At 38.4% G+C, this 15,131-nt stretch overlaps 1 protein-coding gene across 4 annotated transcripts in view; it reads left to right on the top strand.

Annotated features, from left to right (window-relative positions):
• Positions 1-15,131, top strand: part of Znf532 (zinc finger protein 532) — a 114,167-nt gene that overhangs the window by 74,036 nt on the left and 25,000 nt on the right. For 3 of the 4 annotated variants that reach the window (XM_033757341.1, XM_010603373.3, XM_010603372.3), the window contains 2 exons: positions 2,733-2,895; positions 7,196-7,477. The exons of the other annotated variant lie outside the window; for it this stretch is intronic. In XM_033757341.1, the coding sequence (XP_033613232.1) occupies positions 2,733-2,895; positions 7,196-7,477 (445 nt within the window). The remainder of the gene's footprint in view (positions 1-2,732; positions 2,896-7,195; positions 7,478-15,131) is intronic. 4 annotated transcript variants of the gene reach the window in all.

The raw sequence follows: 15,131 nt of genomic DNA, 5'->3' as shown, positions 1-15,131 counted from the left end.
TTTTTTTTTTTTTTTGGTACTCAGGTCCTTGTGTTTGTGAGGCAGGAAGAGGCACCACTGAGCTAAATCCCCGACTCCAGCCCACTATTCTTATATCCTGCTGTGACCTAAATACTTCCCATGAGTTCTCCTTCTCTCAAAAAGGACATGCATGTGAATCATCACCACTCAGTCCCAAGTTCGGAAGTTGTTAGTCACACCACCATCCAGTTTGTAGACTGCATTCACACTTCTCCAGCTGTTGAGACTGTCTCCAAGATTCTAATAGAGGTGTGTTCTTCAAATATAATTGTTCTGTCTCATCTCTGGTCCCTCCACCCCCACCATGTCTTGGCCATTTAAAAGAAGATACAGGTCTTTCATCCCAAGGATGACTTTCTGTCTGTCCATGGCTGTTTCTCATAGGACATGCACTCTTGGCAGGAATTGTCTCAGAAATGATGCTGCACTCTTCTTCTGGGGTCCCACTGGGGGCTCAGGCAGCCTTCCCCCATCCTGCTCATTATTGATGTCACCTTCATCTCTGAGCCAGGTTGGTGTCTGCCAGGTTACTCTACTGTAATGTCATGGGGCAAATTCCCCCTTTATATTTGGTTAATGTTTTGTGGAAAGGTATTCCATCTGAATACTGACCAGGCCTGACCCTGCTTAGCTTCCAAGATCAGACGAGATCGGGTGCGATCAGGGTGGTATGGCCATAGTGTGAAAGGGTATTCCAACAACACAGCAACAATCTAATTCTCAGGTTCCTCAGGAAGCTGTTAAGTACATACATTATCTTTTGTTTTGCACTTTCTTGGTTAGTAGATATAAGACAACATCTCAAAAGAGACAAAACCCCTCCCTAGAGGAATGTAGTATGAATGAAATGAGAGCCACGCCATTTTTTTCACAAAAAATACTTCTGAAACTGGAAGATAAAAAAGAAAAAGAAAGAAAATGGAAAACTGGAATCTTGAGGAAATTTTCATCCCAACTAATGAATCTCAGTGCTTTTATTAAAGTTGTCTGTTTTGTAATGGTTATATTCCAGTTATGGGGGAAAAACAGCCCCAGGAAGTACAGACAAGTAAATCAATAAAAAGATATATAACATCAACCAACTGAGATAACAATTATATGCCTTTTAGTTTTCTTCTGTACCCTTTAAAAATATAATTATATAGAAACACTGTCTTGTTAACTTGTTTTATTTATTGTGAAAATCTTTCCATGTCATTGGTATGTGTCTACAGCAACATTAAAAAATGTTGCATGGTCGCTCTATTTAACCATTTATGTTATTGGATGTTGGCTGTTCACAACCCTCATGATTTGCAACAGTGAGGAGTGGACACATCCTTGTCAACACCTGCTATGCTCTTTGAGCTGCACCATGGGCTACCAACATTGGGCTGTGTTGTAAAGTCCCATAAGACCTTGTCTGATCTTCAGTGCGTCCCCAGTCAGGGGTGAAAATTAATGTGTCAAGACTTTGGAAAAACACGTGTTATTCCAATTAAGTTTATAAATGTTATGTGGAAAAAGCAAAACATGAAAGTTAAATCTGTAATTTTTTGACAGCATTGCTCCGTGAAGTTTGAAGCTGTGTGAGAAGTGCTGTCTTAAGAAGAAGGAGCCTGAGAGGAAAGACAAGTCGTGTTAGAGGGCATTCCTTTCTCTGGCTTTGCTGTAGAAATAGCAAGTGAAACCGCAACTTTTCCTTTTTCTTCTGTGGCCTTCACCTTCAGCCTGTTTTCCTCTGAACTTCCCCCAAGCTGTCCCCTAGATTCTTTGTGTCTGTTCCCATAGTTGTTCACAGGCCATACTAACCCATAGCGCCTGCCTTCCCTCAGGGCCTGGATGACCCACAGCAGATACACGAAAGGTGATCTACTGTGGCCAGAGCTGTTCACAGTGACCAGTCAGATCTGTCAGAGGCAAAGGATGGTAGAGCGAGTTGTGCACTTCACCTCTGCCATACCCCTTGCCTGAGCCTCAGTGGAGGGTGTAGGAGAGTAGAAGGGATTACATTCAGAGGATCAGGTCTGCTGAATTACGTAAGGAGGTTGCTTGGTGTGACATTAGGTGTGGAAATAGTTGTAGTGGACAAATGAGTACTTTAAAGCATTGAAAGCATAAGAAACAATGAATTTTCTTGTAGTGTGGGCTTTCTTTTATGTCTTTATCTCAGTGTATAACTGTTCACTGGCATAGAGCTTCCTTTTTAAAGAACTGTTATAGAAATGTTGATATTCATGTATAAAATTGCTGTTAACTTTAATGGAAAACTTGTAACAAATAACTTATTCAGGCATTTGAGCTGAATGAGCCTCCAGAGCTCTTTAATCAAATTCTTTTTCAGGTTAGGGTCCCTTTTTGAGCTGGGTAGCCCTGTCTGATCTTAAGCACCCCTCTTCAAAGGATGCTTTTGCTTTGGGTAAAGTAACACGTGAAGATTTCGACAAATACATGCCAGTTACAGATTTGTTATTAGTTAAATGGTCATTAATTTAGACTTCTAAACAGAAGTAGCTGAATATGTCTTTATTTAGAACATTAAGGTTGATCTGTGATTGAGTGATGCCAGTTGTCTTGAAAAGTTTGTTTCACAGCTAAAATGTTGTTCTAATTGTGTTTGTGTGTTTTCAACGTGCTTCTACCTCCTGAATTCTTCAGATGCCAAGTGGCACTTCTTTGACTTGAGACATGAGGCTGACTGACATTATTTCGCTGCACTTCTTCTGTTTTAGAATAATCTATAAGTGTTCCATGTGCGACACTGTGTTCACCCTGCAAACCTTGCTGTACCGCCACTTTGACCAGCACATTGAAAACCAGAAGGTGTCTGTTTTCAAGTGTCCAGACTGTTCTCTTTTATATGCACAGAAGCAACTTATGATGGACCATATCAAGGTGTGTGTGCATCTCTCCTCTCCTCTTAAGTGAATTGCAGATACATGCATTGGCATCAGCCAGGGCTGAGCTACGATTGCTGTGTAGTGTGCCACGCTGTCCAGGGAAGGGATGGATGCTAGTTGTTGTCTGTGAACAAAACATGTGGTCAGCATGTGTTCACTTGACTGTGGGATGTGTGCATGTCCTGATTAAAAAAAAAAAAGTAAATATTAGTTTATAAACATATATAAAATAATAAAATATTAGGAGATTATAAACATATATATGTATACACACATAAGTGTGTGTGTGAAAATGATGATTGTGAAGTTTACTTTTGAGAACTCCATGTTGTATGGGATTTAGATATGGACAAGAGCTCTGACAGATTATGTTAATTTACATAAATATTGGTGTACTTAGAAAAATGAAAGTTCTTCCCTTGAAATTATATAAGCAATTAATTTCATGTTATATTTGGTGCATTTGGATCTTTTAGGTTTTTTTTTTTCTTACTATAAAAATTCTGTGTAGGGCTGGGGGTTTAGCTCAGTGATTCCACCTCCTGCCTGGCAAGCACAAGGTCCCAAGTTCGATCCCTGGTACCCCCACCCCCCAAAAAGTCTGTGTCAGTTGCCTACTAAATATTCAGGATGTAGTAGGTTCCTGGTCCCTAGTGGGTGTTCTGTTAATGAGTAAATGTTTTGTTTGGACTATCTACTCTCCTACCTCCAAAGGGGCCATGATGATCTATTTTCAGTCTGTTCAGCTTACTCAGACTGGTGCTTAGTTCTAGCTTAACTGTCCACTGTGATTGGTTAGCATTTTTATTTGTGTGATTACTAGGTAATAACCATTGGCTTTTAGAGATTAAAATGACTTTTAAATGGAGAAACAAAACCCATTATCATTATAAACTCAATCACTTTTTCTTAGTTTTTTTCTTTTAAAGATACATTGTACAAAAATGTTCAGTTAAAGAGCAAATAAAGTCACTTATTCTCATCTTGTGTCTGTTAAATGAATAGATTATTAATTCTTAAAAGTTTCTCTCTTGAACGTATTTGAGGTCATATAGAGTAATTGCAACTGAAAAGGAACTTAACGTCTTGGAGATTCTGCTCCTGTAGGCAAAGTAAAGATGGTGGTGGCAGCACTAGAAGGGGGAATAAATGCATAGGTGATGTGTTTTGTCATTGTCATTTGGAGTGCAATAAAATCCACTTAGGATATTTTAAGTGTTTTAGCAAAAATTATAAAATTGCTTTTGACAGTAAATATTAATGAGTGACCAAGAAAATAAAGATACAGGGACATTGGATTTAGACTAAAATATTTTAGTATACTGTACAGTGGAACCTCAATTCACAAATCTAATTTCTTTGCATGGTTTTGGTCACAAGCTGAATTGGACAAGAACCAAATCAAATATCCTCATAAGGTCAACACTGAACCTAACCATTGATTTGGTTCTGGTCCAACTCTCGGTTTGTGACTAGAATTGTGGAAAGAATTAAGGTCGTGAACTGAGGCACCACTGTATAATAGGTCAATGACCACCCCCACCACACACACACAAAGAAAGGAAACATGCCTCTTAAGCAACTTTTAAAGGATTTCTTTCTGGAACTCATCCCAAATGGATGTGGAGTTTTTGGACTTTGTGGTTGAGGTCTTCTTTGTTTTAATGATGAATTTGGAGGAATACAGAGTTAAAATGTATGGTAAAGTGCTGTGGCCACAAGGAGGAGGGAGTTGTTTTTATTCATCTGAAACTTTACCAGTCTACATGATATGAATTCAGTGGGAATGTTCACTTCTATTTTCATTTGCTGAATATTATATGCATCTTAAAATAGTATCCTGGATTTATGTGCTTGGGGTGGGTAAAACATATATATAGTTTTAGGAGCACCCTGTTTTTACTTTTAAGATAATATAGCTAGTTCTTGCTGTATGTTTACCTTGCCTAGTGCCTCTGAGGAAGGAATGAAGTGGACTTTTATTTGCCCAGCTTAACCCAACTCAAATCATTTCTTTGAAGATTTTTGTTTTATTTTGTTTTTTGAGATAGGGTCTTAATGTGTTCAGGCTGGCCTTGAACTCAGTTGTGTAGGTTAGACAGGCCTTGAGCTTGAGCTGATCCTCCTGCCTCAACCTCCCAAGTGCTGTGATTTCAGTTAGCCACTGCACCTGCCTCAGTTAATTTCTTCGTTTACCAAAATACAGATTTATTTATTTTGTAGGTTCCCTGTACTCCCTGTTGACACTGAAGCAAACTTTAAAATATTTATGTTATTTTATGAGCTAATGAAAAATCCATTTTAAAAGAACTAACTTGTATTTCTTCTCCCCTTCCCTCAAGTACTGGGGATTTAGCCTAGACCTTCTCACTGAGCTACATCCTCAGTCTTTTTTTTTTTGAAACAGGGTCTCCCAAAGTTTTCTAGGCCAGGCTTGACTTTGAGATCCTTCTGACTCAGCCTCCCAGACTGCTGGGATTATAGGAGTACACCATCATGCCAGGCTTCTTCTCCTTTGTGTAGCCCTGACACTCAAACCCAGGGTCTTGCACATACTGAGCAAGAGCTCCATCACAGACTTACACCCACAGTCAAGTTGTATTTTCTTTATTAAAAAAGATTTGGCTTTATTGTTTTTTTTGCTTATATTATGTAAATAAAGATTAGTAATTTCATTTCATGCACACATCCCATTCCCCTCTTTTGACTTGAAAGAATTTTTGCTGCTTTTCTATAATAATGTCTATACCATTTTAAAATTATTTTACAGAAGAATTCTTTAGCATCTTACCCTCTCTTCAGCTTTTCAGTTAGTAGAAATGCATTCACCTGGAAACTTATGAAAAATTTCTTGGTATTTAAAATGGTTAGAGCTGGGGATTTAGCTCAGTGTTTCCACCGCCTGCCTTGCAAGAGCAAGGTATGGAGTTTGATCCCGGTACTAAAAAAGTAAATAAATAAATAAATGGTTAAACAAATTAAAACTTGAAGACTCTTCAAATACTGAATCCTTCCACCTGTATGGTAGAGAAACAGACGTATGGTTTTTGGCCACCAGGAAACCATTTCTGCCCAGCTTTTCTCTTTTCAAGGAGCCCTGGTAGACCTTGCTCTCGGCCCCTGTGGTCAGCTTCTCAGTTGTTCATTGGATAGAGCTGGTAGTTTGTGCTGTGAGGTTATGTAAGCTCATTTACCCTTTGGGGAAAGAAGATCCTGAAGAAGGCTGACTAATGCTGGTGCTATATAGAGAAGATTTTCCCCTGAGAAGATACACACGAGTAGGCAGAAGTCATAGCTGCTTCCTTGAGCACACAGGAGGAAGTGGACTCAGATCTTTTAGTGTCAGCTGTGTGACAGGGGCCTGGGGAAGGGTGGAGTGTGCATCTTCAGTAGGTTCAGGAATGGGGAGATGAGTGGCTCGCTTGCATCCTGATCAGAAGAGAAGGCAAACATAAAATGTATACTGAGGGACAGACTTGCTGCCTTATATTTATTTGGACTCTATGCCTTTAAAATGAAAACAAAAGGAAAAACCAAAGTGGGTTGGTCTTTAGAATCAAACTGCTGTTACTTTTGTCCCACTTGTGTTTAAATCCTGTGAGTTTAAGGTGGCTGTTGTCTATTAACGATAATAAATAACTAAACAATTACAAGAGGCATTTTGAGTACCTAATATGTACAGTTTGCTGGTCTGGGAGTTACTAGTAAGAAGGGATGACTGGGATAGGAGGTAAGGAGAAGAAAATTAGCTCCAAAACCCAGCAGAAGAAACCCACCCAGTTCCAGATATACTCCCATGGTGTGAAATGCTTGAAAGGGATGCAGAAAGGCTTGTCATTGATGATGAGTCTCAGATGTCAGTTCAGGTTGGTGAGTTAAGGCTTTCTCACCTTCAGTATAGTAACTTAGACATATCTGCAGACAGGAAAGTAAGACACTCTCTGGAAATGGTATCTTATAAGGGACTTGCTCTGAGACCAAGGGGAAGGCAGAGTACCAGAACTAATTGGATTCAATACAGAGGTGTTTAAAAGGCGCAGATATATAAGCTTTTAAAAATTATTAGGAACTAGAAGCCCATAATTTATAATGATAATAAAAGTTAATGTCCTTTTGAAAATGTCCTGTTTTAAAGATGTGTAATTTTAGCTTAGGTTTTCTTTATATGTTAGAAAATATTTCTGAATGGATGAATAATCCCATTAAAATACCTACAAAGCATTAAGATAGTTTACGCATGCTTTCTTTTGGTGGTGTGATTTGTGATAGATACTTCTTTTGTTTTTGTAATGCAGTCTATGCATGGAACATTGAAAAGTATCGAAGGGCCTCCCAACTTGGGCATAAACTTGCCTTTGAGCATTAAGCCTGCAACTCAAAATTCAGCAAACCACAGCAAAGAGGACACCAAGTCTGTGAATGGGAAAGAGAAATCAGAAAAGAAGTCTCCATCTCCTGTGAAAAAGTCAGCAGAATCCAAGAAGGTGGCCAGTCCTGGGTGGACATGTTGGGAGTGTGACCGCCTGTTCACGCAGAGAGATGTGTACATCTCCCACGTGCGGAAGGAACATGGGAAGGTCAGTGGAGGTGGAGCTGTCCGGGCCAGGAGGTTGTGCAAGTACCACATGGGCTCCACTCTAGGGTCAACCCTGTTGGTAATGAGTAGTGAAGCCTCGAAGGTCATTCCATGTTCTGTTTCTCAGTCTCTCTATCTGTGAAATGGACATTCCCGGCCTCACCTAGTTTTGTTCCATGATTTTGCTGACTACTTTCATTTGTATACCCCAAGACTAGGAGTAAATTATGCCTGTGTTGGTAGCCAAAGAATGTGAGCAAGGGCAAACCAGAGCTACACGTGTCTGAATGTACTTCTTAGTTCTATGACCAAAAAAAAGAAGAAGGGAGGAGAGAAAGGCAGTGGGTGTGCTGAGAGCTGTAGGAGCGTTTGTATAACTTACTGTGATTCTTCCTTGAGTTTGTAGTGGGAAGAGGAACCCCATCTTTTAACTTCAGGAGAAGTTCTACACTTCAGAATCCTGAAAAATTGGAGTTACAATACGCCTGTTCTTTCTCTTTAGACCTAATGCAATAAGCAAAATTATTTATTTTTTTCATTGAGTTTATTGGTACAATCTAAGTATACAGTACAGTTACATTCATTACTGGGATCCTGTACCTTCACATGACAGGTCTTGGTTCTCATTTTTTCCCCTTGTCCCTGCCCTCCCTTCACCCCCTCCACACTCCCCATTTACAAACACTTTATTTCCATTTAGCAGAATTATTTTTTAATATTATTTAATACTATATCTAGATGCGGTGTTACGCAGCATTCATTTTTTCTTATTGTCTGGTCAAGATCCAAAGAGTTTGCGTATTGTGTAATTTAAATCTCTTTATTCTGTAGCAGTCCTTTTAAAATTTTTAATATACTAATGATTTTTTTGAGAAAATTGAATTGTTTGTCCTATAGAGTATCCTTCACATTGTTGGATTTGGGAAATTGCTTCTTTTTAACATTCTTTAACTTGCTCTTCTGTATCTTATAGTATATGTGCTGCCAAAGCGAGCACATCTTCTGTATCTTATAATTACTAAACTTTGATTAGATTCAGATTGAAGCTTTTAGATCTGTCATAGGTACTGCATTCTTTTTGTATGCCAGGAGGAACGTAACACCAGCAGGTTCCACTTTTAGTGATACTGAAATTTGTGCATTCAGATGCACAATATTTTTATAGGAAACCATTTATTTGTTTAATTTAAACCAGTAGAACAAAATTGTTATCTTTTTGGAGCATGTGCAAAGAGTACCTAGGAATTGATTAATTATTATAGTGAATAATCTATAAATTAATTAGAGGTAATCTATAGGTCAAAGAGTATAACTAGATCTTCGAAAATCTTATTAATTATATTACATGTTCATTACTTTTATTAATTTCATTTATTTGTACTGTTTTAGCTACTCATGAAGCTAATGTGGTGTATTGGTCTCATCCAAATGGTGTAAATGTACCTTTGAACATTGATCACTAGGATCACAAATTGTGTAGAGATGTTTTTATTATGATGTAACTACAGTAACTTTTCATATAAAACATAGCTACTGATGGAATGTGTTTGGTGTTAGTAGCACAACTGCTTAATTATCTCAATTTTAGGCTTCTGTTGTAGCCTCTTACAGTACCGTTGTAAATATTGGGTGGGTCTTAGGGAGCAATACCTCATCAACCCACTGTATAAACATCAGCTGTAGTTCCTTTAGAGCCCAGTGTGGTGATTCTAGAAGAATCTTCTGTACTTGACACCCAAGCTGGATTTCATAAATGTTAAAATGGATGTGATTTTAAAATTATCTAGTAGCCCAATCCTTTCATTTCTTACACATGTTCAAAAATGTATGTGTTGTGTGTGTGTGCGTGTGCATGTGTGTCTATCTATGGTGCACATGTGATGGGTGTGACCAGCTGGAGCTAGTCATCCAGGAGATGTTAGCATTAGCGTGCTCTTTCAAATCTATTCAGTCAGTCTGCGTTGGTGGTATAGTGGTGAGCATAGCTGCCTTCCAAATCTATTCAGTCAGGCTTCTGAAGGAACTAAGGAAAGACATGCCTTACAAAATGGTAAAATGAAGTGTCGGAAAGCAATGCTTTTATTCTGTCATGCTGGGTTGGCCTGGAATGCTCCACTTTCAGGGATTTTACCTATAAGCATACTTATATTTATTCTCATATTTTTCTCCTTTCTTTTCATCAGAATACTCCTCTTCCCTTTCAAGCCCAAATTTCAACTTTTTTCATTTGCTCTCCTCTCTTCTGAAAACCAGTGCCACACATGCTCTCTACCTGTCCTGCACCTGTCTCAGCCACATCCAGTTCACACAGACCATCTGTTTGTTGAATCCATACCCCCTGAAATTCAGCCACTGTCATAGTTTCACTTCATATATAGCATCCAAATCTGTGGTTTCTTGCCTAAATTTCAGTCTCCAAAATCCAGCCACTTCTGAGGTATTTTAGCTTCTTGCGTACCTCACAGAAGCTTTCATATAAGCCTAACAGTGAACTTACACTCTTCCTGCTTACTGATCCCCTAGTTTTAGTCCACCCTAACTTGGTAATGTCTCCTTTCTAGCCAGCCCCTTGGGCCCCAGCCATGTATTAAATTACTCTTTCGACCAGCCATTTATCTTTGCTTTCGTAGCCACTGCCTTTGTTTAGGCAGCTGTCAGTTCTTGCCTGATTATTATTCTTACCTTAGGCAAAGGGCATTTTCCTAAGGTTACACATCCATTTGTGTCACTTTCTTACATAAAGTGTTACATTCCCTTCTCACTCAGAAGAGTCTAGCCTTCATAAGGTGACTCACCTGCATCTCAAGATATCTTCCTATGGTCATCCTGGCAAAACCTTCAGTGTTTCCAACACCTTTTGCTCATGTACCTCAAGGGCTTTTCAGGTAATGTTCCATCAGCTTGAGACACCTTTCTAGTGGCAGACTTCTTAGCCTTTAGGTCTCAGCTTAGCATCTCGTCTGGAAATTCCTTCTGGGTCTCCTAAAACTGAATGGGGTCTTCTTCCTGAATGTTTCCATAGTAGCCCTTCCTTAATCAGAACACTGTCATATGAAGGGAGGCCGCTTATCTCTTTCTCCCACAAGACTTTATGTTCCACTCTCCCAGTTGTCATCTGTAGTGATTTTAGTACATGCCTAGTAGTCAGTTGGAAAATATTTATTGAATAAATGGATCTAGACTAAGTTCTGATTTGGAAGTCATCAAACCCCTCTTCTTTAAAGTGGGAGCTATACATGCATTAGTCACTTCAAAGTCTTGTATTATAAGTACCTGAAAAGAGGTCTGGGGATGGAGCTCAGTGGCACCATGCCTGCCTGGCAAGTGCAAGGTCCTGAGTTTGACTCCTGGTTATCAGGGGGAAAAAAAAGTACCCAAAAAGAGCTACATGCAAGATGTCAAGCATCCTGCAATCCTTTTGGGTTTAATATGAGATATAAATATGAACTGTGCTAATAGACATGTACTGTACTGAAAATTATATTTGGTTAAAGATCCTAGGAGGACATAATTGTTTACTTCCACCAGGTCAGAAGTTTTGGAAACATCCAGATTTACTAGATTGCTCAATGAACTATCACTATGCATTATAACAAGTATATAAAGGTTTTGAACCAGTGAACTATGAAGGGATACTTTATTTTAATACCATAACTATACCTTAAAAATGTGTAGAAGAATTTTGGAGTAATTTAAGCAGTTTCTGCCAAACACAATGCAGTCAGTACCATAATGGTTTTCCTTCTAGTGTGATTATTTTGATATGAATTGGAGAAGAGATTGTTAGAGGTAAGCCTAACTGGCTAAATTAAAATCTTATCAAGATAATTAACTGCTTCTCATTTTAGATGGCCATTTTGTTTTTATTAATTATTTCAGGCTGGGCTTGAACTCACTATGTGGCTCGTGCTGTCCTTGAACTTGGGTCCTAGTGCCTTAGCCTCCCAAGCGCTAGGATTACAGGCATGCACCACCACACCCAGCTATTTTTGGGTTTTTTTTTGTTTTGTTTTGTTTTTGTTTTTTGAGACAGGGTCTCACTATGTAGTTGAGACTGACCTGGAACTCACTATGTAGTCCAGGCTGGTCTCGAACTCACAGTGATCCTCCTGCCTCAGCCTCCAGAGTGCTGAATTACAGGTGTGTGCAACCACGCCTGGCTCACACCCAGCTATTAATTGTATTGACCTGCCTTCCTTTGTTCTTGACAGAGTCTCACTCTGTAGTCCAGGGTGGCCTCAAACTCAGGGTGATCCTCTTGCCTCAGCCCCTACAGCATTAGTATTATAGCTGTACACCGTTTCTTTCATTCTTGTGTTCCCAACTAAAATACCTTTTATGTTAAAATTCTGTCTTTTTTTTAAAAATCTTACTGAGTTTATTGGTACTTTTTAAGTATACAGTACAGTTACATTCATCATTGGGATCTTGTATCTTTACACGGCAAACTAAAATATCTTTACTAAGAGAAGTATTTTGTATAGACATGTTCTTCAGTAGCTACGCTCCTCTATTTCAAATGCATTTTTTCCTTACTAATATAACTTTTGGTTTTAAACTCTTTGCAGTATTTTGTTGTAATCTAATAGGTCAAATACTTAAATTTTTTGAAAGATAATGCATATTTTTTAAAGGTATAATTCAAAAACTTGTAATTTGGTGAGTGGTATAGAGATAGTTAAAACATCAGCATTTTTTCTTTTTTGTTAGTGTGTTTGTGATACATAATGAATGTATTCACTGTGGAGTATTGGTACAGATACATACTGTATCTCTTTACTTCCCTGTCCCAGCTCTCCCATTGCCCAACATCAGCAAAAGTGATAGCACTGGGCAAGGCTTTGTATGTTAATCCTAGCTACTTGAGAGACTGAGGCAGGAGGATCACAGGTTTCAGGACAGCCTGGGCAACTTAGTCTGGCTCTGTCTCAAAATATAAAAATAAGGGCTGGGGATATAGCTCAGTGCTCCATGGGTTCAATCACCTGTATCACCCCCCCAAAAGATGGTTACATAAATTCCTTATTTAGAAAACCAATAAGAAAAATGTGGCCAGGTTTAGCTGTTCTTTTCAGTGACGAGCTCCGGAGGGTAAGGTCTGTGTCTATTTTATTACGATATCTCCTTTGGCGTATAGCATTGTGCCTTGGGGACTATCTCTGGAATTACAGTTGAAGTAGTTTTCTTTTGGTTCTTGCTCGAATGCGTGGAGGGGACTTTGTGTTAGTCGTGAATACACACATTGAAGCTAGGCTTAGGCTTTTAGTTTTCTAACCACAGGAAACCTTTACCTTTGAAGTTTCTCTGCTCTCAGCCATAAAATTGTTTTTTTTGTGTTGGTATCATTAACCTGATGATCTCATGCAAGCCACAAGCCCTTTCTCATATAAATGTGTATGTATTGTACAGTTTTAGGTGGGTCTCCTTTTCTTGCCCCTTAAGAGGAGTCATTCTAGGAACATCAAATTAAATTCTCCTGTACAAGGTAATATCAGAGGTCATTCCTCTGGATCAGATATTCTACAGTTAGGTGAACTGGTAGTGAAAGAGTAAGTTATCTGTATTTGTTCAAATCTTTGAAGTTGCAGTATGATCTATGATAATTATTTGCTGCTTGATGACCTCTACACAATGAGAGAACCAATAATTTTTCAGGAAGATTCTAAAGAAGAGGGGCATATGTTGAATTCAGGAGCTGTGAACCATCCAAATAAATCTTATTATCTTTTGAGGTTCTTCATGTGGATACAGGTCAGTTCTGGATCTAACTTGGTTTTGAAGAGTCCTGGGTTTTGAAGCCTGACAGAGGAGGTTTGAATTCTGGCACTGCCACCTGCCAGTGGTGTGGCTTTCTAAGAAAATAATTGTCCAGCTTCATTTTACGCACATCTAGAGTAGAAGTAATAGTATACACCACAGAAAGCTCTTTTGAAGATTAAATATAATAACAAACCTCATATATTTTGTATCATACATAGTAACCATTTTCTATTTCCTGTCTGAACATTAAATTTGTTTTTTTGTTTTTGTTTTTGTTTTGGGGGGCTTTGTACTTCCGAGGCAGGTGGCAGAATCACTGAGCTAAATCCCCGGCCCTGAACATTAGAATTTTAAAAATAAAATTTTTCATGCAAGAAGCTGTCCAAGATAAACAATTCTCATTGCATAGTTATTATAAATTTACAACATGTAAGTATATATTTTTTCATTTTCATTTTGGAGTGATTTTAGGGTGCAGCAAAAGCTGCAGAAATGGTAGAGTTTCTGCATACCCATCACCCAGCTTTCTTGCTGTTCGCATCTACATAACCATGGTACAGTGATTGCAACTGAGACATGAACATTTTTTAAATAGTTAATTTTATTAGTACCTTTAGACATACATAATGGTAATATCATAGGGAATTTGTACCCATACATGATATGTTGTGCTTTTTTTCTCCCTTCCCCTCCTTATTTACAAAAGCTTTGCTTCCATTTTTGGCTGTGGTATGATTCTTTTAATTCTATCAGGAAGATACCAAGAAGGGGAATAGCTGGGTCAAATGGAACCTCTAGTTATAGATTATTGGGAAATCTCCACACTGATTTCCACCAGTCTGCATTCCTACTAACAATGAAGAAGAGCTCCTTTTCCCCCAATCTCAGTGTTGTTTTAAATTGTATCTCTTGAATGACCAATGATGTTGAACATTTTTTTCATATATTATTTGCTGTTTCACTTCTTCATCTGAGAAGTGTCTATTCATTGTAGATGCCCATTTTTGGTTTGGTTCTTTAAATTTGAGGAGTCTGGTGTTTTTTTGTTGTTGTTTTGGTTTTTTTTTAGTTCTTTATATATCCTGTTGACGCAGTATCATTAACTAATTTTAAGGCTTTATTTCAGATTCAGCAGTTGTTCCACTAATACTTTTCTCCTCCAGGATCCAGTCCAGGCTATGACTACCTTTAGCTGCCTTGTCTTCTCTATGAATCTGACAGTTTCCTTCCTTTCTTCATAATGTTGACACCTGCAGATGATGGGTTACTTGGTACCGTGACTTGCAGTTTGGACTTGTCTGATGTTTCCTAATGATTAGTTCTGGTCATTTGTTTTTGCAGGGATATTACAGAAGTGAGGTTGTACCCTTCCCAGTGCATCCTACCATGAGGTACCTGGTGGCAAGTGACTCACTCCTGGCCTTGCCAACTCTGATCACTGGCTGTGTTCTCTTAGGTTTCTCCACTGTAAATTGCTATTTTCGCATTGTAACTAATAGGTATCTTGTGAGGAGATTCTATGAGAATATGTAAATACCCCATTTCTCATTTTACCCACAAATTTGAATATCCAGCCTTATTCTTGCCAGTAGCAGTTATCATTGTGGTGTATGTCTCTTGGGGACTTAATGTTTTTATTGTTGCCTCTACATTTACTCACTGAAATTCTGCTGTAAGGGTGCTCATTATTTTTATTTTTTGTTTGTGGGTACCAGGTCCTTGTACTTGCGAGGCAGGTGGTAGAACCACTGAGCTAAATCCCTGGCCCTTAGGATGCTCATTCTTTAAAATTGAAAGATGAGTGAATTTATGAATAATAATTTTTCCTAATTGATTAAAATCCGTTGCTATTGTAATTTTTTTTTTTTTTTTTTTTTTTTTTTTTTTTTTTTTTT

This window comes from Fukomys damarensis, unplaced genomic scaffold (assembly GCF_012274545.1).
Source record: "Fukomys damarensis isolate Sample0158 unplaced genomic scaffold, DMR_v1.0_HiC HiC_scaffold_30, whole genome shotgun sequence".
NCBI lineage: Eukaryota > Metazoa > Chordata > Mammalia > Rodentia > Bathyergidae > Fukomys > Fukomys damarensis.
This window is presented reverse-complemented; position numbering and strand designations above follow the sequence as displayed.